Source organism: Oncorhynchus masou, unplaced genomic scaffold (genome assembly GCF_036934945.1).
Source record: "Oncorhynchus masou masou isolate Uvic2021 unplaced genomic scaffold, UVic_Omas_1.1 unplaced_scaffold_1549, whole genome shotgun sequence".
Classification (NCBI taxonomy): domain Eukaryota; kingdom Metazoa; phylum Chordata; class Actinopteri; order Salmoniformes; family Salmonidae; genus Oncorhynchus; species Oncorhynchus masou.
The window spans coordinates 58,172-83,704 of NW_027005540.1; the positions used below are offsets into that span (position 1 = coordinate 58,172).

Sequence of the window (25,533 nt, forward strand, 5' to 3'; positions counted from 1 at the left end):
TTTCGTTTGATATCAGGTATTTTGATATTCCAAAATGGCAGATGTGCTATTTTGTGTATCTATAAGGATTTTCTCTTTATCTTTCTACATGAGTAGATAAGAGCTTATAATTGTTATAATATAGTTGAGACAACATAAATCTTGCCATTACTTTGTCGTTGCAATATACTACAAAATGTAGGATCTTAATTTTGATCCATTTTTTGTTCCTGGAATTTTCTTGCAAAGCAAACTTGTAGTGTATTTGCATTTGAAAAAGGCTTCTAAAGTGTGTAATTTACACATTGAAATGTCAAGACTTGATTTGCCCTAACTGAGAATGTATCAACCCCTACAAAAATGTCCATTAAATATAATCCATATAATAATTCACTTTTCCTGATGCTGCAGGATAATTTTCCAGCTGTAACAAACTGGCTCAAATTAAGATCCTACATCTGTACAGCAAGTGTTCCACAGGAGAAGTAGGAGCTCCGGCTGATCTGCCAAATCAAAGTGCATTTGTCACGTGCTCCGAATACAACGTAGACCTTACAGTGAAATGCTTACTTACAAGCCCTTAACCAACAGCGCAATTTTTAAGTAAAAAAAAAGGTATTAGGTGAACAATAGGTAAGTAAAGAAATAAAAACAACAGTAGAGAGGCTACGTACGGTCGCGGGGCTACGTACGGTCGCGGGGCTACGTACGGTCGAGGGGCTACGTACGGTCGAGGGGCTACGTACGGTCGAGGGGCTACGTACGGTCGAGGGGCTACGTACGGTCGAGGGGCTACGTACGGTCGCAGGGCTACGTACGGTCGAGAGGCTACGTACGGTCGAGAGGCTACGTACGGTCGAGAGGCTACGTACGGTCGAGAGGCTACGTACGGTCGAGAGGCTACGTACGGTCGAGAGGCTACGAAGTTAACCCACTGTTCCTAGGCCGTCATTGAAAATAAGAATTTGTTCTTAACTGACTTGCCTAGTTAAATAAATAAAAACTATAAACAATTAATGAACATGCACCTGTGGAACAGTAGGCAATTAAGGTCACAGCTTTGAAAACTTAGGACATTAAATTTTAACCCCCCCCCCCAATTTTGTTCAGGGACACATTATTACATTTCTATTAGTCACATGTCTGTGGAACTTATTCAGTTTATATCAGAGTTGAATCTTATGTTCATACAAATATTTACACATTTCTACTGACTCTGAAAAACACCAAAAAATGGCCATGGTCCCTGCTCATCTGCGTGAACATGCCTTAGGCATGCTGCAAGGAGACATGAGGACTGCGGATGAATTGCAATGTCCATACTGTGAGTCGCCTAAGACTGCGCTACAGGGAGACAGGACGGACAGCTGATCGTCCTCGAAGTGGCAGACCACGTGTAACAACGCCTGCACAGGATCGGTACGTCCGATTGCGGGAAAGGTACAGGATTGCAACAACACTGCCCGGGTTACACCAGGAACGCACAATCCCTCCATCACTGCTCAGGCTCTCTGCAATAGGCTGAGAGAGGCTGGACTGCAGGCTTGTAGGCCTGTTTTCAGGCAGGTCCTCATCAGACATCACCGGCAACAACGTCGCCTATAGGTTCAAACCCATCGTCGCTGGACCAGACAGGACTGGCAACAACGTCGCCTATAGGCACAAACCCATCGTCGCTGGACCAGACAGGACTGGCAACAACGTCGCCTATAGGCACAAACCCATCGTCGCTGGACCAGACAGGACTGGCAACAACGTCGCCTATAGGCACAAACCCATCGTCGCTGGACCAGACAGGACTGGCAACAACGTCGCCTATAGGCACAAACCCATCGTCGCTGGACCAGACAGGACTGGCAACAACGTCGCCTATAGGCACAAACCCATCGTCTGGACCAGACAGGACCGGCAACAACGTCGCCTATAGGCACAAACCCATCATCTGGACCAGACAGGACTGGCAACAACGTCGCCTATAGGCACAAACCCATCGTCGCTGGACCAGACAGGACTGGCAACAACGTCGCCTATAGGCACAAACCCATCGTCGCTGGACCAGACAGGACTGGCAACAACGTCGCCTATAGGCTCAAATCCATCATCGCTGGACCAGACAGGACTGGCAACAACGTCGCCTATAGGCACAAACCCATCATCGCTGGACCAGACAGGACTGGCAACAACGTCGCCTATAGGCACAAATCCATCGTCGCTGGACCAGACAGGACTGGCAACAACGTCGCCTATAGGCACAAACCCATCATCGCTGGACCAGACAGGACTGGCAACAACGTCGCCTATAGGCACAAACCCATCATCGCTGGACCAGACAGGACTGGCAACAACGTCGCCTATAGGCACAAACCCATCGTCGCTGGACCAGACAGGACTGGCAACAACGTCGCCTATAGGCTCAAATCCATCATCGCTGGACCAGACAGGACTGGCAACAACGTCGCCTATAGGCACAAACCCATCATCGCTGGACCAGACAGGACTGGCAACAACGTCGCCTATAGGCACAAATCCATCGTCGCTGGACCAGACAGGACTGGCAACAACGTCGCCTATAGGCACAAACCCATCATCGCTGGACCAGACAGGACTGGCAACAACGTCGCCTATAGGCACAAACCCATCATCGCTGGACCAGACAGGACTGGCAACAACGTCGCCTATAGGCACAAACCCATCGTCGCTGGACCAGACAGGACTGGCAACAACGTCGCCTATAGGCACAAACCCATCGTCGCTGGACCAGACAGGACTGGCAACAACGTCGCCTATAGGCTCAAATCCATCATCGCTGGACCAGACAGGACTGGCAACAACGTCGCCTATAGGCACAAACCCATCATCGCTGGACCAGACAGGACTGGCAACAACGTCGCCTATAGGCACAAATCCATCATCGCTGGACCAGACAGGACTGGCAACAACGTCGCCTATAGGCACAAACCCATCGTCGCTGGACCAGACAGGACTGGCAACAACGTCGCCTATAGGCACAAACCCATCATCGCTGGACCAGACAGGACTGGCAACAACGTCGCCTATAGGCACAAATCCATCATCGCTGGACCAGACAGGACTGGCAACAACGTCGCCTATAGGCACAAACCCATCGTCGCTGGACCAGACAGGACTGGCAACAACGTCGCCTATAGGCACAAACCCATCATCGCTGGACCAGACAGGACTGGCAACAACGTCGCCTATAGGCACAAACCCATCATCGCTGGACCAGACAGGACTGGCAACAACGTCGCCTATAGGCACAAATCCATCATCGCTGGACCAGACAGGACTGGCAACAACGTCGCCTATAGGCACAAACCCATCGTCGCTGGACCAGACAGGACTGGCAACAACGTCGCCTATAGGCACAAACCCATCGTCGCTGGACCAGACAGGACTGGCAACAACGTCGCCTATAGGCACAAACCCATCGTCGCTGGACCAGACAGGACTGGCAACAACGTCGCCTATAGGCACAAACCCATCGTCGCTGGACCAGACAGGACTGGCAACAACGTCGCCTATAGGCACAAACCCATCATCGCTGGACCAGACAGGACTGGCAAAAAGTGCTCTTCACTGACGAGTCACGGATTTGTCTCACCAGGGGTGATGGTCGGATTTGTTTATCATCGAAGGAATGAGCGTTACACCGAGGCCTGTACTCTGGAGGCTGATCGATTTGGAGGTGAAGGGTCCATCATGGTCTGGGGCGATGTGTCACAGCATCATCGGACTGAGCTTGTTGTCATTGCAGGCAATCTCAACGCTGTGCGTTACAGGGAAGACATCCTCCTCCCTCATGTGGTACCCTTCCTGCAGGCTCATCCTGACATGACAATGCCACCAGCCATTCTGCTCGCTCTGTGCGTGATTTCCTGCAAGACAGGAATGTCAGTGTTCTGCCATGGCCAGCGAAGAGCCCATACGCCGCAAAAATGTCCAGGAACTTGTAGGTGCCTTGGTGGAAGAGTGGGGTAACATCTCATAACAAGAACTGGCAAATCTGGTGCAGTCCACGAGGAGGAGATGCACTGCAGTACTTAAAGCAGCTGGTGGCCAAACCAGATACTTACTGTTACTATTTTAACTTCATCCCCACCCTCCCTTTGTTCAGGGACACTTTATTACATTTGTTAGTCACATGTCTGTGGAACTTGTTCAGTTTATGTCTCAGTTGTTGAATCTTGTTATGTTCATACAAATATTTACACATGCTAAGTTTGCTGAAAGTAAACACAGTTGACATGACAATGTCACCAGCCAGAGGACGTTTCTTTTGCTGAGTTGATGATAAATATAGAGTAGCAGCAGCATAAAAGTGGGGTTGGTGGGTGGGCACAATGCAAATAGTCTGGGTCGGCATTTGATTACATGTTCAGGAGTCTTATGGCTTGGGGGTAAAAGCTGTTGAGAAGCCTTTTTGTCCTAGACTTGGCACTCCGGTACCGCTTGCCATGCGGTAGTAGAGAGAACAGTCTATGACTGGGGTGGCTGGGGTCTTTGACAATTTTTATGGCCTTCCTCTGACACCGCCTGGTGTAGAGGTCCTGGATGGCAGGCAGCTTAGCCCCAGTGATGTACTGGGCCATACGTACTACCCTCACTAGTGCCTTGCGGTCGGAGGCTGAGCAGTTGCCGTACCAGGCAATTATGCAACCTGTCAGGATGCTCTTGATGTTGCAGCTGTAGAACCTTGAAGATCTGAGGACCCATACCAAATCTTTTTAGTTTCCTGAGGGGGAATAGGCTTTGTCGTGTCCTCTTCAAGGCTGTCTTGGTGTGTTTGGACCATTCTAGCTTGTTGGTGAAGGAACTTGAAGCTCTCAACCTGCTCCACTACAGCCCCGTCGATGAGAACGGACCAGGGGTTCCTATTCCCTAGACCAGTGGTTCCTATTCCCTAGACCAGTGGTTCCTATTCCCTAGACCAGTGGTTCCTATTCCCTAGACCAGTGGTTCCTATTCCCTAGACCAGTGGTTCCCATCCAGGGCTACTAGGATCCCTAGGGGGAACTTGGCCTATCCACAGGGGGTACATGAGAAGACTCATGATGAGACCATAGGGTTAAAAAGCTAAAAAGCACACGAGTGGGTACTACAGGTGTACTCTGGGAAGAGCAAAATCCCATTGGGTAGTACAGTAATCGTAAAAGGTTGGGAACCACTGCCCTATAGAGTGCACTACTGTTGACCAGAGCCCTACATGATCATCCTGTCTGGGTTGCCCCCGGGTTGTGCCGTGGCAGAGATCTTTGTGGGCTATACTCAGCCTTGTCTCAGGATGGTAAGTTAGTGGTTGAAGATATCCCTCTAGTGGTGTGGGGGCTGTGCTTTGGCAAAGTGGATGGGGTTATATCCTTCCTGTTTGGCCCTGTCCGGGGGTGTCCTCGGATGGGGCCTGTCTCAGCCTCCAGTATTTATGCTGCAGTAGTTTGTGTCAGGGGGCTAGGGTCAGTTTGTTATATCTGGAGTACTTCTCCTGTCCTTATTCGGTGTCCTGTGTGAATTTAAGTGTGCTCTCTCTAATTCTCTCGCTCTCGGAGGACCTGAGCCCTAGGACCATGCCTCAGGACTACCTGACATGATGACTCCTTGCTGTCCCCAGTCCACCTGGCTGTGCTGCTGCTCCAGTTTCAACTGTTCTGCCTTATTATTATTGGACCATGCTGGTCATTTATGAACATTTGAACATCTTGGCCATGTTCTGTTATAATCGCCACACAGCACAGCCAGAAGAGGACTGGCCACCCCACATAGCCTGGTTCCTCTCTAGGTTTCTTCCTCGGTTTTGGCTTTTTTAGGGAGTTTTTCATAGCCACCGTGCTTCTACACCTGCATTGCTTGCTGTTTGGGGTTTTAGGCTGGGTTTCTGTACAGCACTTTGAGATATCAGCTGATGTACGAAGGGCTATATACATACATTTGGTTTGGTCTAAAGTAGTGCACTATATAGGGAATAGGTTACCGTTTGGGATGCACAACATGGGTATTGAACCAGGAAGTATTTTATATGCAGTATAATTGTGTTCAGTCCAAGATAATAAAGTTTATAGTGTTGAATCTATACTGCAGAGGAGGCTGGTGGGAGGAGATACAGGAGTGTTGAATCTATACTGATGAACTCTGTGATTGTGAAAGACGACAACGAATTGACATTTTTAAATGCAATAGAATTGCAAACATATTGAAACAGTAACATCGTCAAAACTACTGTATAAAAAGGACGTAATTTCACCAAGATTTACAATCCTGTGGAAAGCCCAGAGACGTGGCAGGAAGGAGAACCATTAACAGTAAGATAAGTTGCCCTACATTTATAAGACAACGCATGGGCAACGTGCAGAATGTACTGAACAACGTATATATCTATTTTTATTATGCAATAGAATTGTGTCCTGACAATTTTACCCTTAAATGTGTCATCATATCTACACTGACTGAGAGTGTTTGGGACAACAGATTTCATGTTCACAAACAGACACACGTTGGTTCCAGTGGTATACCATTTTTTATTCAGTGTGTTCCAGAAAGGCACTAAAATAAATTGAGGAAAGCTTGGAGTTGGAATGTTAACAGAGGACTTGGAGGGATGGAAGGATGGAAAACCAGGAAAGGGTATATAGATTGGAACGTTCACAGACCACACACACCACACGTACACACACACACACCACACGTGACGACACAGCTACATAATCCTAACTAAAGGGTTGGCAAAGAACTAAAAAGCCAGAGAGAATGTTCTTCATCATCATCATCATCGATGTGTTTTCTAAAACCTTCAAAACATTTGTCCAGATTCTTCTAAAGTCCCTTGTATTGGACAGAACCCAACAGAATCCTCCTCCTCATGTTCTGCTCCCAAATGGCACCTATACATACGGGGCGTCGAAGTGTCACGGGAGGGCACGGGACCTCCCGATCTAAAACGAAGTGTCACGGGAGGGCACGGGACCTCCCGATCTAAAACGAAGTGTCACGGGAGGGCACGGGACCTCCCGATCTAAAACAAAGTGTCACGGGAGGGCACGGGACGTCACGGGAGGGCACGGGACGTCCCGATCTAAAACGAAGTGTCACGGGAGGGCACGGGACCTCCCGATCTAAAACGAAGCGTCACTTCCCAATGCATTAGGCTAGAAACAAGTAGTAAAATGACAAAGAGGAAGACGCGACTCTGATGCACATGGGGAATTTGCTTTGTCTCTATGACGTTGAGAAGCTGAGCTTACGACCTTCTGAAGTCGAGGAGTCAAAAGAAATTGGACTTCGCTTGCGGAGTAATCTTATACAATGTGTCCGTCGCTATCAATTGATCAAATCACTTCCTGTAAAATAGAATATGTGTAATTAAATTGAAGGTTCATATAAATTATCGTAATAAAACATTTGGTAGCGGAAAACATTTGGGGAAATCAGGTCTAGACTATTTATTTCTATTGTTATTATCATCTTCATCATCATCATCATCATGGGGGCTCCTGAGTGGCGCAGCTGCATCTCAGTGCTAGAGGAGTCACTACAGACCATGGTTCGAATCCAGGCTGTATCACAACCAGACGTGATTGGGAGTCCCATAGGGTGGAGCACAACTGGCCCGCGTCGTCAGGGTTAGGGGTTTGGCCTTGGTAGGCCGTCACTGTAAATAAGAAGTAGTTCTTAACTGACTTGCCAAGTTAAATAAAAGGTTAAATAAAAAAACACAAAATAAACTAAATAAATTGCCTTCCTAAAATAAGTCATGAGACATTTTCCTAGGTCCCTCAAATGAAACAAATATTTAACAAAGGCAATCTCAATAAAAAAAATAATAAAACACGTTTGGGAACCCCTGCTGTGCATACTGCACTACTACAGTAGTTAACTATATAGGGCATAGGGTGCCATTTGTGACTCAGCCTTGTAGTGTGGACAGAAGAGCTCATTCAGCATTTCTTACACATAATAACGGAGTCAAGTTACATACAGCAGTGTGGTCGTCACCATAGTTACTGTCCTCTGGTTTTAAATACGGACTGGAGATAGATGGATAGAATAACCACAGATGGCTGGATGGACGGAGCGCCTCGATTTACACTTGTCCTGTGTCCCAAATGGCACCCTATTCCATATTTAGCGCACCACTTTTGACCAGTGCTCATAGGGGCCACAAGTCGTGCACTACAGTGAACAGGGTGCCATTTGGGAAGCAGCCGTTGGGTTTAGAGCACTTCCTCTCTGTTCCAATATGCATTCTAGCAGACCAATCAGAATGACAAGCAATGATCATGTTCCAGACAGACTGACTGAACGACCAATCCCCTTACACCCTGAATAACTACTCACTGTTATTGGTAGACCAGTCAGTCTGAACTACCAATCCCCTTACACCCTGAATAACTACTCACTGTTATTGGTAGACCAGTCAGTCTGAACTACCAATCCCCTTCCTGAATAACTACTCACTGTTATTGGTAGACCAGTCAGTCTGAACTACCAATCCCCTTCCTGAATAACTACTCACTGTTATTGGTAGACCAGTCAGTCTGAACTACCAATCCCCTTCCTGAATAACTACTCACTGTTATTGGTAGACCAGTCAGTCTGAACGACCAATCCCCTTACACCCTGAATAACTACTCACTGTTATTGGTAGACCAGTCAGTCTGAACTACCAATCCCCTTCCTGAATAACTACTCACTGTTATTGGTAGACCAGTCAGACTGAACTACCAATCCCCTTCCTGAATAACTACTCACTGTTATTGGTAGACCAGTCAGTCTGAACGACCAATCCCCTTACACCCTGAATAACTACTCACTGTTATTGGTAGACCAGTCAGTCTGAACTACCAATCCCCTTCCTGAATAACTACTCACTGTTATTGGTAGACCAGTCAGTCTGAACTACCAATCCCCTTCCTGAATAACTACTCACTGTTATTGGTAGACCAGTCAGTCTGACCTACCAATCCCCTTACACCCTGAATAACTACTCACTGTTATTGGTAGACCAGTCAGTCTGACCTACCAATCCCCTTACACCCTGAATAACTACTCACTGTTATTGGTAGACCAGTCAGTCTGAACTACCAATCCCCTTCCTGATTAACTACTCACTGTTATTGGTAGACCAGTCAGTCTGAACTACCAATCCCCTTCCTGAATAACTACTCACTGTTATTGGTAGACCAGTCAGTCTGAACTACCAATCCCCTTCCTGAATAACTACTCACTGTTATTGGTAGATCAGTCAGTCTGAACTACCAATCCCCGTCCTGAATAACTACTCACTGTTATTGGTAGAGCAGTCAGTCTGAACTACCAATCCCCTTCCTGAATAACTACTCACTGTTATTGGTAGACCAGTCAGTCTGAACTACCAATCCCCTACCACCCTGAATAACTACTCACTGTTATTGGTAGACCAGTCAGTCTGAACTACCAATCCCCTTCCTGAATAACTACTCACTGTTATTGGTAGACCAGTCAGTCTGAACTACCAATCCCCTTCCTGAATAACTACTCACTGTTATTGGTAGACCAGTCAGTCTGAACTACCAATCCCCTTCCTGAATAACTACTCACTGTTATTGGTAGACCAGTCAGTCTGAACGACCAATCCCCTTCCTGAATAACTACTCACTGTTATTGGTAGACCAGTCAGTCTGAACTACCAATCCCCTTCCTGAATAACTACTCACTGTTATTGGTAGACCAGTCAGTCTGAACTACCAATCCCCTTCCTGAATAACTACTCACTGTTATTGGTAGACCAGTCAATCTGAACTACCAATCCCCTTACACCCTGAATAACTAGTCACTGTTATTGGTAGACCAGTCAGTCTGAACTACCAATCCCCTTCCTGAATAACTACTCACTGTTATTGGTAGACCAGTCAGACTGAACTACCAATCCCCTTCCTGAATAACTACTCACTGTTATTGGTAGACCAGTCAGTCTGAACTACCAATCCCCGTCCTGAATAACTACTCACTGTTATTGGTAGACCAGTCAGTCTGAACTACCAATCCCCTTACACCCTGATTAACTACTCACTGTTATTGGTAGACCAGTCAGTCTGAACTACCAATCCCCTTCCTGAATAACTACTCACTGTTATTGGTAGACCAGTCAGTCTGAACTACCAATCCCCTTCCTGAATAACTACTCACTGTTATTGGTAGACCAGTCAGTCTGAACTACCAATCCCCTTCCTGAATAACTACTCACTGTTATTGGTAGACCAGTCAGTCTGAACTACCAATCCCCTTCCTGAATAACTACTCACTGTTATTGGTAGACCAGTCAGTCTGAACTACCAATCCCCTTCCTGAATAACTACTCACTGTTATTGGTAGACCAGTCAGTCTGACCTACCAATCCCCTTCCTGAATAACTACTCACTGTTATTGGTAGACCAGTCAGTCTGAACTACCAATCCCCTTCCTGAATAACTACTCACTGTTATTGGTAGACCAGTCAGTCTGAACTACCAATCCCCTTCCTGAATAACTACTCACTGTTATTGGTAGACCAGTCAGTCTGACCTACCAATCCCCTTCCTGAATAACTACTCACTGTTATTGGTAGACCAGTCAGTCTGAACTACCAATCCCCTTCCTGAATAACTACTCACTGTTATTGGTAGACCAGTCAGTCTGAACTACCAATCCCCTTACACCCTGATTAACTACTCACTGTTATTGGTAGACCAGTCAGTCTGAACTACCAATCCCCTTATACCCTGATTAACTACTCACTGTTATTGGTAGACCAGGATGTAAGGGGCATGCATTTTAAGTCATATACTTGTAGGTATTGAAGACAGAGGATGGGAGGACTCTCCTGAAATGACACGTGATTGGATGAGAGATTGGAAGGGGGTGGCGATGAGGAGCGTTGGGGGCGGTCCTTCTTCCTTCTGAGAGCCAGGAGGGTAGGATCAATGGAGAGCTATCCTGTCCATCACGGGAGTGCATCTGATGATAGGTTGAGATTCAGACACGCATCCCTCTGTTCTGTATCGTGATTGGTTGGTCACAGTTCCTCCTTGTAGTAGCCCAGCTTAGCAAAACTCATCTCTTTCCTCAACTGCATCACTTCCCAGAACATCTGTTCTGCTAGAGAACAGGAACGGAGATGGAGGGAGGAAAGGAGATGGAGAACAGGAAAGGAGATGGAGAACAGGAAAGGAGATGGAGAACAGGAAAGGAGATGGAGGGAGGAAAGGAGATGGAGGGAGGGAGGAAAGGAGATGGAGGGAGGAAAGGAGGATTGGACAGAAGAGAGCATAAACATTACAACACATTCTGACTAGACTGTAGGGACATTATAACACATTACAACACATTCTGACTAGACTGTAGGGACATTACAACACATAACACATTCTGACTAGACTGTAGGGACATTACAACACATAACACATTCTGACTAGACTGTAGGGACATAGTCAACATGACAACTGGAGACTCAAGACTGCCAGTACGGCTACTGTTGAAGATTGTGGGAATCCTATAAACGACCAAATGCTAGAACAGCCATTCTGTGGCGACGTTAAAAACATCATCGCTTGGCTCCGAACTCGTCTCCTCTATTGAAAAACAACGGCGTTCTTGTGCTCGTCGGTAACCTTGAGGAGACTTCTCTAAATGAGCTGTGTGACTGATGAGCCTCCACCCTCTACGGTAATGGACATAGAAATAGAATCAGAATGTTGAGGTGAATGGGGATTCCCCATTCTAGGTATTCCATTTCTATGCTAATAGGCTTCCACCATGTCAGATAGCTGCTGAGTTAGCCCAATCTACAGCACCACTGGGTCCATAAGACACACTACTCTACATGACTTATTCATATGCATGTGGCCTTGTACTGTGGTTTCCTGATAGCACATCCATCCATGTATTCCATCTAAAGCTTCACATTAGCTAGAACCACTAAAGACAAAGTGTATTCACATGTGACTGTATAGGCAAAAACAACATGGCTGCAGCGTTACAGGAAATGCACTGCGAGCTGATCTCACCGTCCTGCAGCTTGACCAGCCCTTGGTGGATGTAGCGGATGTAGGTAAAGAAGTTACAAACTGACGTGATCTGGAGAGAGAGAGAGATCAAGGTTAAATGTCTAGACTGGTGAAACAGATGGTGGACATGAATCCTTTTCTTATGCAGGGAATACGACTTTGAGTGCTGTAGACGTCGTAAGGGACTACTGGTTGATAAATGAGAGTGCTGTAGTCGTATGGAATTACAGGTTGATAAATGAGAGTGCTGTAGACGTCGTAGGGGATTACAGGTTGATAAATGAGAGTGCTGTAGACGTCGTAGGGGATTACAGGTTGATAAATGAGAGTGCTGTAGACGTCGTAAGGGACTACAGGTTGATAAACAGAGCTGTAGACGTCGTAGGGGATTACAGGTTGATAAATGAGAGTGCTGTAGACGTCGTAGGGGACTACAGGTTGATAAATGAGAGTGCTGTAAACGTCGTAGGGGATTACAGGTTGATAAATGAGAGAGTGCTGTAGACGTCGTAGGGGATTACAGGTTGATAAATGAGAGTGCTGTAGACGTCGTAGGGGACTACAGGTTGATAAATGAGAGTGCTGTAGACGTCGTAAGGGACTACAGGTTGATAAACAGAGCTGTAGACGTCGTAGGGGATTACAGGTTGATAAATGAGAGTGCTGTAGACGTCGTAGGGGTTTACAGGTTAATAAATGAGAGTGCTGTAGACGTCGTAGGGGATTACAGGTTGATAAATGAGAGTGCTGTAGACGTCGTAAGGGACTACTGGTTGATAAATGAGAGTGCTGTAGACGTCGTAAGGGATTACAGGTTGATAAATGAGAGTGCTGTGGACGTCGTAGGGGATTACAGGTTGATAAATGAGTGCTGTAGACGTCGTAGGGGACTACAGGTTGATAAACAGTGCTGTAGACGTCGTAGGGGACTACAGGTTGATAAACAGTGCTGTAGACGTCGTAGGGGATTACAGGTTGATAAATGAGAGTGCTGTAGACGTCGTAGGGGACTACAGGTTGATAAACGAGAGTGCTGTAGACGTCGTAAGGGACTACAGGTTGATAAACAGAGCTGTAGACGTCGTAGGGGATTACAGGTTGATAAATGAGAGTGCTGTAGACGTCGTAGGGGACTACAGGTTGATAAATGAGAGTGCTGTAGACGTCGTAAGGGACTACAGGTTGATAAACAGAGCTGTAGACGTCGTAGGGGATTACAGGTTGATAAATGAGAGTGCTGTAGACGTCGTAGGGGTTTACAGGTTAATAAATGAGAGTGCTGTAGACGTCGTAGGGGATTACAGGTTGATAAATGAGAGTGCTGTAGACGTCGTAAGGGACTACTGGTTGATAAATGAGAGTGCTGTAGACGTCGTAAGGGATTACAGGTTGATAAATGAGAGTGCTGTGGACGTCGTAGGGGATTACAGGTTGATAAATGAGAGTGCTGTAGACGTCGTAGGGGACTACAGGTTGATAAACAGTGCTGTAGACGTCGTAGGGGATTACAGGTTGATAAATGAGAGTGCTGTAGACGTCGTAGGGGACTACAGGTTGATAAACAGTGCTGTAGACGTCGTAGGGGACTACAGGTTGATAAATGAGAGTGCTGTGGACGTCGTAGGGGATTACAGGTTGATAAATGAGAGTGCTGTAGACGTCGTAGGGGACTACAGGTTGATAAATGAGAGTGCTGTAGACGTCGTAGGGGACTACTGGTTGATAAATGAGAGTGCTGTAGATGTCGTATGGGTTCACAGGTTGATATATAAGAGTGCTGTAGATGTCGTATGGAATTACAGGTTGATAAAGGAGAGTGCTGTAGACGTCGTAGGGGACTACTGGTTGATAAATGAGTGCTGTAGACGTCGTAGGGGATTACAGGTTGATAAATGAGAGTGCTGTGGACGTCGTAGGGGATTACAGGTTGATAAATGAGAGTGCTGTAGACGTCGTAGGGGACTACAGGTTGATAAAAGAGAGTGCTGTAGATGTCGTATGGGTTTACAGGTTGATAAATGAGAGTGCTGTAGATGTCGTATGGAATTACAGGTTGATAAATGAGAGTGCTGTAGACGTCGTAGGGGACTACAGGTTGATAAATGAGAGTGCTGTAGACAACTCACCCGATAACGACAGAAAGGAGACACGTAGTAATAGTTGCTGGAATCACCAAACTTGATTCTGTGCTTGCAGGTTTTGGTCTGGCCACTAAGGGCACACTTTCTGTGAGGAGAGACAAGAAACAGAGAGACAGTGATAAGAAAGACCATTCTGAAACCAAGTGGTAAGGAAGACCATTCTGAAACCAAGTGGTAAGGAAGACCATTCTGAAACCAAGTGGTAAGGAAGACCATTCTGAAACCAAGTGGTAAGGAAGACCATTCTGAAACCAAGTGGTAAGAAAGACCATTCTGAAACCAAGTGGTAAGGAAGACCATTCTGAAACCAAGTGATAAGAAAGACCATTCTGAATGAAACCAAGTGGTAAGGAAGACCATTCTGAAACCAAGTGGTAAGAAAGACCATTCTGAAACCAAGTGGTAAGGAAGACCATTCTGAAACCAAGTGGTAAGAAAGACCATTCTGAAACCAAGTGGTAAGGAAGACCATTCTGAAACCAAGTGGTAAGGAAGACCATTCTGAAACCAAGTGGTAAGGAAGACCATTCTGAAACCAAGTGATAAGAAAGACCATTCTGAATGAAACCAAGTGGTAAGGAAGACCATTCTGAAACCAAGTGGTAAGGAAGACCATTCTGAAACCAAGTGATAAGAAAGACCATTCTGAATGAAACCAAGTGGTAAGAAAGACCATTCTGAAACCAAGTGGTAAGGAAGACCATTCTGAAACCAAGTGGTAAGGAAGACCATTCTGAAACCAAGTGGTAAGGAAGACCATTCTGAAACCAAGTGGTAAGAAAGACCATTCTGAAACCAAGTGGTAAGGAAGACCATTCTGAAACCAAGTGATAAGAAAGACCATTCTGAAACCAAGTGGTAAGGAAGACCATTCTGAAACCAAGTGATAAGAAAGACCATTCTGAAACCAAGTGGTAAGGAAGACCATTCTGAAACCAAGTGGTAAGAAAGACCATTCTGAAACCAAGTGGTAAGGAAGACCATTCTGAAACCAAGTGGTAAGAAAGACCATTCTGAAACCAAGTGATAAGAAAGACCATTCTGAAACCAAGTGGTAAGAAAGACCATTCTGAAACCAAGTGGTAAGAAAGACCATTCTGAAACCAAGTGGTAAGGAAGACCATTCTGAAACCAAGTGATAAGAAAGACCATTCTGAAACCAAGTGGTAAGAAAGACCATTCTGAAACCAAGTGGTAAGAAAGACCATTCTGAAACCAAGTGGTAAGGAAGACCATTCTGAAACCAAGTGGTAAGAAAGACCATTCTGAAACCAAGTGATAAGAAAGACCATTCTGAAACCAAGTGGTAAGAAAGACCATTCTGAAACCAAGTGGTAAGAAAGACCATTCTGAAACCAAGTGGTAAGGAAGACCATTCTGAAACCAAGTGATAAGAAAGACCATTCTGAAACCAAGTGATAAGAAAGACCATTCTGAAACCAAGTGATAAGAAAGACCATTCTGAAACCAAGTGATAAGGAAGACCATTCTGAAACCAAGTGGTAAGGAAGACCATTCTGAAACCAAGTGATAAGAAAGACCCTTCTGAAACCAAGTGATAAGAAAGACCATTCTGAAACCAAGTGATAAGAAAGACCATTCTGAAACCAAGTGATAAGAAAGACCATTCTGAAACCAAGTGGTAAGGAAGACCATTCTGAAACCAAGTGGTAAGAAAGACCATTCTGAAACCAAGTGGTAAGAAAGACCATTCTGAAACCAAGTGGTAAGGAAGAGGCCCAGTATTACCCTGAAAACAGCTGAATGTCTCATCACCTAAAGCTCAACTTCACAGCACATTGAGAGACCAGGCCTGGCCAGCCTAACTGGACTGATCATGTTTTAGGAATAGAAAGAGGGATGGAGGACACACACAGAGCGAGGGGGAGAGAGACACACACAGAGCGAGGTGGAGAGAGAGAGACACACAGAGCGAGGGGGAGAGAGAGAGACACACACAGAGCGAGGGGGAGAGACACACAGAGCGAGGGGGAGAGAGACACAGAGCGAGGGGGAGAGAGACACAGAGCGAGGGGGAGAGAGACACAGAGCGAGGGGGAGAGACACACAGAGCGAGGGGGAGAGACACAGAGCGAGGGGAAGAGACACAGAGCGAGGGGAAGAGACACAGAGCGAGGGGAAGAGACACAGAGCGAGGGGAAGAGACACAGAGCGAGGAAGAGACACACAGAGCGAGGGGGAGAGACACAGAGCGAGGGGGAGAGACACAGAGCGGGGAGAGACACACAGAGCGAGGGGGAGAGACACACAGAGCGAGGGGAGAGACACACAGAGCGAGGGGGAGAGACACAAAGCGAGGGGAGAGACACAGAGCGAGGGGGAGACACATAGAGCGGGGAGAGACACACAGAGCGAGTGGGAGAGACACACAGAGCGAGGGGAGAGACACACAGAGCGAGGGGAAGAGACACAGAGCGAGGGGAAGAGACACAGAGCGAGGGGAAGAGACACAGAGCGAGGGGGAGAGACACACAGAGCGAGGGGAGAGACACAGAGCGAGGGGGAGAGACACACAGAGCGAGGGGGAGAGACACACAGAGCGAGGGGAGAGACACAGAGCGAGGGGGAGAGAGACACAGAGCGAGGGGAGAGAGACACAGAGCGGGGAGAGACACACAGAGCGAGGGGGAGAGACACACAGAGCGAGGGGAGAGACACACAGAGCGGGGAGAGACACACAGAGCGAGGGGGAGAGACACAGAGCGAGGGGAGAGACACAGAGCGAGGGGGAGAGACACACAGAGCGAGGGAGAGACACACAGAGCGAGGGGGAGAGACACACAGAGCGAGGGGGAGACACACAGAGCGAGGGGGAGAGACACACAGAGCGAGGGGGAGAGACACACAGAGCGAGGGGGAGAGACACACATAGCGAGGGCGAGAGACACACAGAGCGAGGGGGAGAGACACACAGAGCGAGGGGGAGAGACACAGAGCGACGGGGAGAGAGACACAGAGCGAGGGGGAGAGACACACAGAGCGAGGGGGAGAGACACACAGAGCGAGGGGAGAGACACACAGAGCGAGGGGGAGACACATAGAGCGAGGGGGAGAGACACACAGAGCGAGGGGGAGAGACACAGAGCGAGGGGGAGAGACACAGAGCGAGGGAGAGACACACAGAGCGAGGGGAGAGACACACAGAGCGAGGGGGAGACACACAGAGCGAGGGGGAGAGACACACAGAGCGAGGGGGAGAGACACACAGAGCGAGGGGGAGACATAGAGCGAGGGGGAGAGACACAGAGCGAGGGGGAGAGACACAGAGCGGGGAGAGACACACAGAGCGAGGGGAGAGACACACAGAGCGAGGGGGAGAGACACACAGAGCGAGGGGGAGACACATAGAGCGGGGAGACACATAGAGGGGGAGAGACACACAGAGCGAGGGGGAGAGACACACAGAGCGAGGGGGAGAGACACACAGAGCGAGGGGGAGAGACACACAGAGCGAGGGGGAGAGACACAGAGCGAGGGGGAGAGACACAGAGCGAGGGGGAGAGACACAGAGCGAGGGGGAGAGACACACAGAGCGAGGGGGAGACACATAGAGCGAGGGGGAGAGACACACAGAGCGAGGGGGAGAGACACACAGAGCGAGGGGGAGAGACACACAGAGCGAGGGGGAGAGACACACAGAGCGGGGGGAGAGACACACAGAGCGGGGGAGAGACACACAGAGCGAGGGGAGAGACACACAGAGCGAGGGGGAGAGACACACAGAGCGAGGGGGAGAGACACACAGAGCGAGGGGGAGAGACACACAGAGCGAGGGGGAGAGACACAGAGCGAGGGGGAGACACACAGAGCGAGGGGGAGAGACACACAGAGCGAGGGGGAGAGACACACAGAGCGAGGGGGAGAGACACACAGAGCGAGGGGGAGAGACACACAGAGCGAGGGGGAGAGACACACAGAGCGAGGGGGAGAGACACACAGAGCGAGGGGGAGAGACACACAGAGCGAGGGGGAGAGACACACAGAGCGAGGGGGAGAGACACAGAGCGAGGGGGAGACACAGAGCGAGGGGGAGAGACACATCAAGGAAGAATGAAAGAAATGGTGAGAGCAGGGTGGAACCAGAATGAATGCGGTCTTTGGGTAAACACATTGTATTCCCTTCACACAGACAGTGAACCACTGAGAACAAAAACATCATTCCTCCAATTCTCTCTTCTTCCTCCCAATTTGAACAAATAATCTCCTTTAATCCACCGAATATTCTAACCAAGGTCAGAGACATTATCAGGAAGTCAATTGCCAGCGGTGGATTCTGATTGGTCACGGTTGGGTGAGGAAGGAGGATAGCAGTTTCAGTACATTGTAATCTCCCCCTAGGATTCTAGAGAGATGATTACTGATTCATATTGTAGACAGAGCAGAAGGAGAGCATATTAAACACAGACATGGAGATACACTATATATTCAAATGTATGTGGACACCCTTTCAAAAATCAGTGGATTCGGCTATTTCAACCTCAACCGTTGCTGACAGGTGTAGAAAACTGAGCACACCGCCATGCGATCTCCATAGACAAACATTAGCAGTAGAATGGCCTTACTGAAGAGCTCAGTGACTTTTTTAAATGTATTTTTATTTATTTAAATTTTACCCCTTTTTCTCCCCAATTTCGTGGTATCCAATTGTTTAGTAGCTACTATCTTGTCTCATCACTACAACTCCCGTACGGGTTCGGGAGAGACGAAGGTTGAAAGTCATGCGTCCTCCGATACACAACCCAACCAAGCCGCACTGCTTCATAACACAGCGCCATCCAACCCGGAAACCAGCTGCGCCAATGTGTCGGAGGAAACACCGTGCACCTGGTAGCCTTGGTTAGTGCGCACTGCGCCCGGCCCGCCACAGGAGTCGCTGGTGTGCGATGAGACAAGGACATCCCTACCGGCCAAACCCTCCCTAACCCGGACGACGCTAGGCCAATTGTGCGTCGCCCCACGGACCTCCCGGTCGCGGCCGGTTACGACAGAGCCTGGGTGCGAACCCAGAGTCTCTGGTGGCACAGCTGGCGCTGCAGTACAGCGTCCTTAACCACTGCGTCACTGAGCTCAGTGACTTTTAACGTGGCACCGTCATAGGATGCCACCTTTTCAACAAGTCAGTTCGTTAAATTTCTGCCCTACTAGAGCTGCCCCGGTCAACTGTAAGTGCTGTTATTGTGAAGTGGAAACGTCTAGGAGAAAAACAGTGATAGGACACACAAGCTCACAGAAAGGGACCATCGAGAGCTGAAGTGGGTTGAGTGTATAAAAAGGGACCATCGAGAGCTGAAGTGGGTAGAGTGTATAAAAAATAAATTTAAGTCTGTCCTCGGTTGCATCACTCTCTACCGAGTTCCAAACTGCTGCTGGAAGCAACATCAGCACAAAACTGTTGGTCAGGAGATTCATGCAATGGGTTTCCATGGCAGAGCAACAGCACACGAGCCCAGAATGAGCAATGCCAAGCGACGGCTGCAGTGGCGTAAAGCTCAACGCCATTGGACTCTGGAGCAGCGGAAACGTGTTCTCTGGAGGGATGAGTCCCGCTTCACCATCTGGCAGTCCGACGGACCAATCTGGGTTTTGAGAATGCCAGGAGAACGCTACCTGCCCCAATGCACAGTGACCTTTCCTGTTTCAGCAGGACAACACCCCGTGCACAAAGCCAGGTTCATACAGAAGTGGTTTGTCGAGATCAGTGTGGAAGAACTTGACTGGCCTGACCTAAACCCCATCAAACACCTTTGGGATGAATTGGAACGCCGACGGCGAGCCAGACCTAATCACCCAACATCAGTGCCCGACCTCACTAATGCTCTTGTTGGCTAAATGGAAGAAAGTCCCCGCAGCAATGTTCCAACATCTAGTGGAAACTCTTCCCAGAAGAGTGGAGGCTGTTATAGCAGCAATGGAGGGGACCAACTCCATATTAATGCCCATGATTTTGGAATGAGATGTTCGACTAGCAGGTGTTCACATACTTTTGGCCATGTAGTGTAAGTGGAGGAGCATGTTGTTAGAATGTGAGGCATATTAAACAGAAGGAACATGGAGAACAGTGGAGGAACATGCTAGAATGTGAGGCATATTAAACAGAGGGAACATGGAGAACAGTGGAGGAACATGCTAGAATGTGAGGCATATTAAACAGAGGGAACATGGAGAACAGTGGAGGAACATGTTAGAATGTGAGGCATATTAAACAGAAGGAACATGGAGAACAGTGGAGGAACATGCTAGAATGTGAGGCATATTAAACAGAGGGAACATGGAGAACAGTGGAGGAACATGCTAGAATGTGAGGCATATTAAACAGAGGGAACATGGAGAACAGTGGAGGAACATGTTAGAATGTGAGGCATATTAAACAGAGGGAACATGGAGAACAGTGGAGGAACATGTTAGAATGTGAGGCATATTAAACAGAGGGAACATGGAGAACAGTGGAGGAACATGTTAGAATGTGAGGCATATTAAACAGAGGGAACATGGAGAACAGTGGAGGAACATGTCAGCTGGGGTAGTCGTCAGCGTGTTAGCTGGGGTAGTGGTCAGCGTGTTAGCTGGGGTAGTCGTCAGCTGGGGTAGCGGTCAGCGTGTTAGCTGGGGTAGCGGTCAGCGTGTTAGCTGGGGTAGCGGTCAGCGTGTCAGCTGGGGTAGCGGTCAGCGTGTTAGCTGGGGTAGTTGTTAGCATGTCAGCTGGGGTAGTTGTCAGCTGGGGTAGTTGTCAGCTGGGGTAGTTGTCAGCTGGGGTAGTTGTCAGCTGGGGTAGTTGTCAGCTGGGGTAGTTGTCAGCTGGGGTAGTTGTCAGCTGGGGTAGTTGTCAGCTGGGGTAGTTGTCAGCTTGTCAGCTGGGGTAGTTGTCAGCTGGGGTAGTTGTCAGCTGGGGTAGTCGTCAGCTGGGGTAGTCGTCAGCGTGTTAGCTGGAGTAGCGGTCAGCGTGTTAGCTGGGGTAGTCGTCAGCGTGTCAGCTGGGGTAGCGGTCAGCGTGTTAGCTGGGGTAGTCAGCGTGTCAGCTGGGGTAGCGGTCAGCGTGTCAGCTGGGGTAGCGGTCAGCGTGTTAGCTGGGGTAGCGGTCAGCGAGTCAGCTGGGGTAGTCAGCGTGTCAGCTGGGGTAGCGGTCAGCGTGTTAGCTGGGGTAGCGGTCAGCGTGTCAGCTGGGGTAGTCAGCGTGTCAGCTGGGGTAGCGGTCAGCGTGTTAGCTGGGGTAGCGGTCAGCGTGTCAGCTGGGGTAGTCAGCGTGTCAGCTGGGGTAGCGGTCAGCGTGTTAGCTGGGGTAGCGGTCAGCGTGTTAGCTGGGGTAGCGGTCAGCGTGTCAGCTGGGGTAGCGGTCAGCGTGTCAGCTGGGGTAGTTGTTAGCATGTCAGCTGGGGTAGTTGTCAGCTGGGGTAGTTGTCAGCTGGGGTAGTTGTCAGCTGGGGTAGTTGTCAGCTGGGGTAGTTGTCAGCTGGGGTAGTTGTCAGCTTGTCAGCTGGGGTAGTTGTCAGCTGGGGTAGTTGTCAGCTGGGGTAGTCGTCAGCGTGTTAGCTGGGGTAGCGGTCAGCGTGTTAGCTGGGGTAGCGGTCAGCGTGTCAGCTGGGGTAGCGGTCAGCGTGTCAGCTGGGGTAGCGGTCAGCGTGTCAGCTGGGGTAGCGGTCAGCGTGTCAGCTGGGGTAGCGGTCAGCGTGTCAGCTGGGGTAGCGGTCAGCTGGGGTAGCTGTCAGCTGGGGTAGTTGTCAGCTGGGGTAGTTGTCAGCTGGGGTAGTTGTCAGCTGGGGTAGTTGTCAGCTGGGGTAGTTGTTAGCATGTCAGCTGGGGTAGTTGTCAGCTGGGGTAGTTGTTAGCATGTCAGCTGGGGTAGTTGTCAGCTGGGGTAGTTGTTAGCATGTCAGCTGGGGTACTTGTCAGCTGGGGTAGTTGTTAGCGTACTCACTTTGGTCCTCCACACTCCACAGCAGAGGCCTTGACGACAGGCAGCGTCTGGAAGCCCACCGGCTCCACACTGAGTGTGTTCCTCTCCACTGCCTCCAAGATGGCCGACCCCAGCTACAGGAGAGGTTAGAGTTAAGGGTGAAAGTGCTCTGAAGCCCACCTTAAGTCCACAGCCTCTAAGATGGCCGACCCCAGCTACAGGAGATGTTAGGGGTCAGGGTGAAAGTACATTATATTTATAGACAGTACTGCTTCAGTTACTTCTAGTTTTAGTCAACATTTCTAAATACTTCTTTCAGTAAGTGTCAGTTTTTCTAATCTGTCAGTACCTCTATTCTCCCACAAGAGGGCAGTGTAACAGATCAGTCTATTCAGAGTACAGAATAGTGTTGCAGGGAATACCGAAACGTCTGTACATTTTTGAGTGTTCTGAGCTGCATTAGCTCCACAGTCCCCACTCATGCTGCACAGACACTGACACGCTTGAATAATGCCACACGGACCGTAATGAAATTGTTCATTATGGTTCGCAAAACAATGTCCATACAGGCCAGATTTGTTTTTACAATGCAGGATGATACCGGTAGCTTCCAGGTTTAAAATGTAGGCAAACTTTCCTAACTCGACTACAGCTGAATTCACTACCCTCGTACTTTGTTTGTGATAATTACCAAACCATAATGCAAAATACGCAGATTTTAAAGCTGATTGTCACCACAAACTTTATTAATTGACTTAGTCTCCCTTGCAGCACCAAAAACGAATTCTCTCCTTTGCCTCCTCCTGGTTTCCAGTAGATTCCATACCCACAATCAGCCTAACAAATGACACTCATTTAAAGAGACAGCGCACACGTCTATAAAGAAGACTGCTTTTTTTTCTACACAAATGTTGTTAATCAGTACAATAAAATATGTTCTCTTATCCGTTACCAATAAGTCGTAAATGAAAAGGGATTGTTTGTCGTCTGAAACCTCATGAAATCAACCAAAACAAGCTGAATAACTCAATAAATACACACACTCCTATTGAATAATATGCATTCACCTGTATTATGAATAGACCTAGTCGACATCCTGATTTGCCCAGTTAACCAATAGAGATGGAACATTCCAATAACTGATTACCATTATGTAGTTATGGAGTCAGATTGGTAAAAGTCTAATTGATTGTATATGATTGTATAATTCATTCATTACTGCATATAAGGTTGTCTCCGTGAACAATGTTGCAAGTAAAACATTTCAAATGTAATGATATTGAACTCAAAAGCTGAATTTATCTGTCTGGATCAAGTGCCATTCTGTAACTTTGGCAAATATGTATTTTCTATGTGTGATCTAGTTTTGGTATCAAGTGATGTGATGCTATAGTGTATGGTGATAGTAAAGCTGGTATTGGGTTGGAAGTTAAAATGGTCGTATGGTGACACCCCTAGTACCAAACACTAATGACAACACTAGTACCGAACACTGGTGACAACACTAGTACCGAACACTAATGACAACACTAGTCCCGAACACTAATGACAACACTAGTACCGAACACTAATGACAACACTAGTCCAGAACACTAATGACAACACTAGTCCAGAACACTAATGACAACACTAGTACCGAACACTAATGACAACACTAGTACAGAACACTAATGACAACACTAGTACCGAACACTAATGACAACACTAGTACAGAACACTAATGACAACACTAGTACCGAACACTAATGACAACACTAGTACCGAACACTAATGACAACACTAGTACAGAACACGAATGACGACACTAATGACAACACTAGTACCGGACACTAATGACAACACTAGTACCGGACACTAATGACAACACTAGTACCGAACACTAATGACAACACTAGTACCGAACACTAATGACAACACTAGTACCGAACACTAATGACAACACTAGTACCGAACACTAATGACAACACGAGTACAGAACACTAATGACAACACGAGTACAGAACACTAATGACGACACTAATGACAACACTAGTACAGAACACTAATGACGACACTAATGACAACACTAGTACAGAACACTAATGACAACACTAGTACAGAACACTAATGACAACACGAGTACAGAACACTAATGACAACACGAGTACAGAACACTAATGACAACACGAGTACAGAACACTAATGACAACACGAGTACAGAACACTAATGACAACACGAGTACAGAACACTAATGACAACACGAGTACAGAACACTAATGACGACACGAGTACAGAACACTAATGACGACACTAGTACAGAACACTAATGACGACACTAGTACAGAACACTAATGACGACACTAGTACAGAACACTAATGACGACACTAATGACAACACTAGTACAGAACACTAATGACAACACTAGTACCGAACACTAATGACAACACTAGTACAGAACACTAATGACAACACTAGTACCGAACACTAATGACAACACTAGTCCAGAACACTAATGACAACACTAGTCCAGAACACTAATGACAACACTAGTCCAGAACACTAATGACAACACAAGTACCGAACACTAATGACAACACTAGTACCGAACACTAATGACAACACTAGTACCGAACACTAATGACAACACTAGTACCGAACACTAATGACAACACGAGTACAGAACACTAATGACGACACTAATGACAACACTAGTACAGAACACTAATGACAACACTAGTCCAGAACACTAATGACAACACTAGTACAGAACACTAATGACAACACTAGTACCGAACACTAATGACAACACTAGTCCAGAACACTAATGACAACACTAGTACCGAACACTAATGACAACACTAGTACCGAACACTAATGACAACACTAGTACCGGACACTAATGACAACACTAGTACCGGACACTAATGACAACACTAGTACCGGACACTAATGACAACACTAGTACCGGACACTAATGACAACACTAGTACCGAACACTAATGACAACACTAGTACCGAACACTAATGACAACACGAGTACAGAACACTAATGACAACACGAGTACAGAACACTAATGACAACACGAGTACAGAACACTAATGACAACACGAGTACCGAACACTAATGACAACACGAGTACCGAACACTAATGACAACACTAGTACCGAACACTAATGACAACACTAGTACCGAACACTAATGACAACACTAGTACCGAACACTAATGACAACACGAGTACAGAACACTAATGACGACACTAATGACAACACTAGTACAGAACACTAATGACGACACTAATGACAACACTAGTACAGAACACTAATGACAACACGAGTACAGAACACTAATGACAACACGAGTACAGAACACTAATGACAACACGAGTACAGAACACTAATGACAACACGAGTACAGAACACTAATGACAACACGAGTACAGAACACTAATGACAACACGAGTACAGAACACTAATGACAACACGAGTA

At 47.5% G+C, this 25,533-nt stretch overlaps 1 protein-coding gene across 2 annotated transcripts in view; it reads right to left on the reverse strand.

Annotated features, from left to right (window-relative positions):
* Positions 1 to 10,243: 10,243 nt before the first annotated feature.
* The window catches only part of LOC135531195 (rab-3A-interacting protein-like), a 64,653-nt gene continuing 49,363 nt past the window's right edge, over positions 10,244 to 25,533 (reverse strand). For both annotated transcript variants that reach the window (XM_064959312.1, XM_064959311.1), the window contains 4 exons: positions 22,086 to 22,198; positions 14,138 to 14,237; positions 12,012 to 12,081; positions 10,244 to 11,103 (listed from right to left, as the gene is read on the reverse strand). In XM_064959312.1, the coding sequence (XP_064815384.1) occupies positions 11,021 to 11,103; positions 12,012 to 12,081; positions 14,138 to 14,237; positions 22,086 to 22,198 (366 nt within the window). In that variant the 3' untranslated portion in view covers positions 10,244 to 11,020. The remainder of the gene's footprint in view (positions 11,104 to 12,011; positions 12,082 to 14,137; positions 14,238 to 22,085; positions 22,199 to 25,533) is intronic.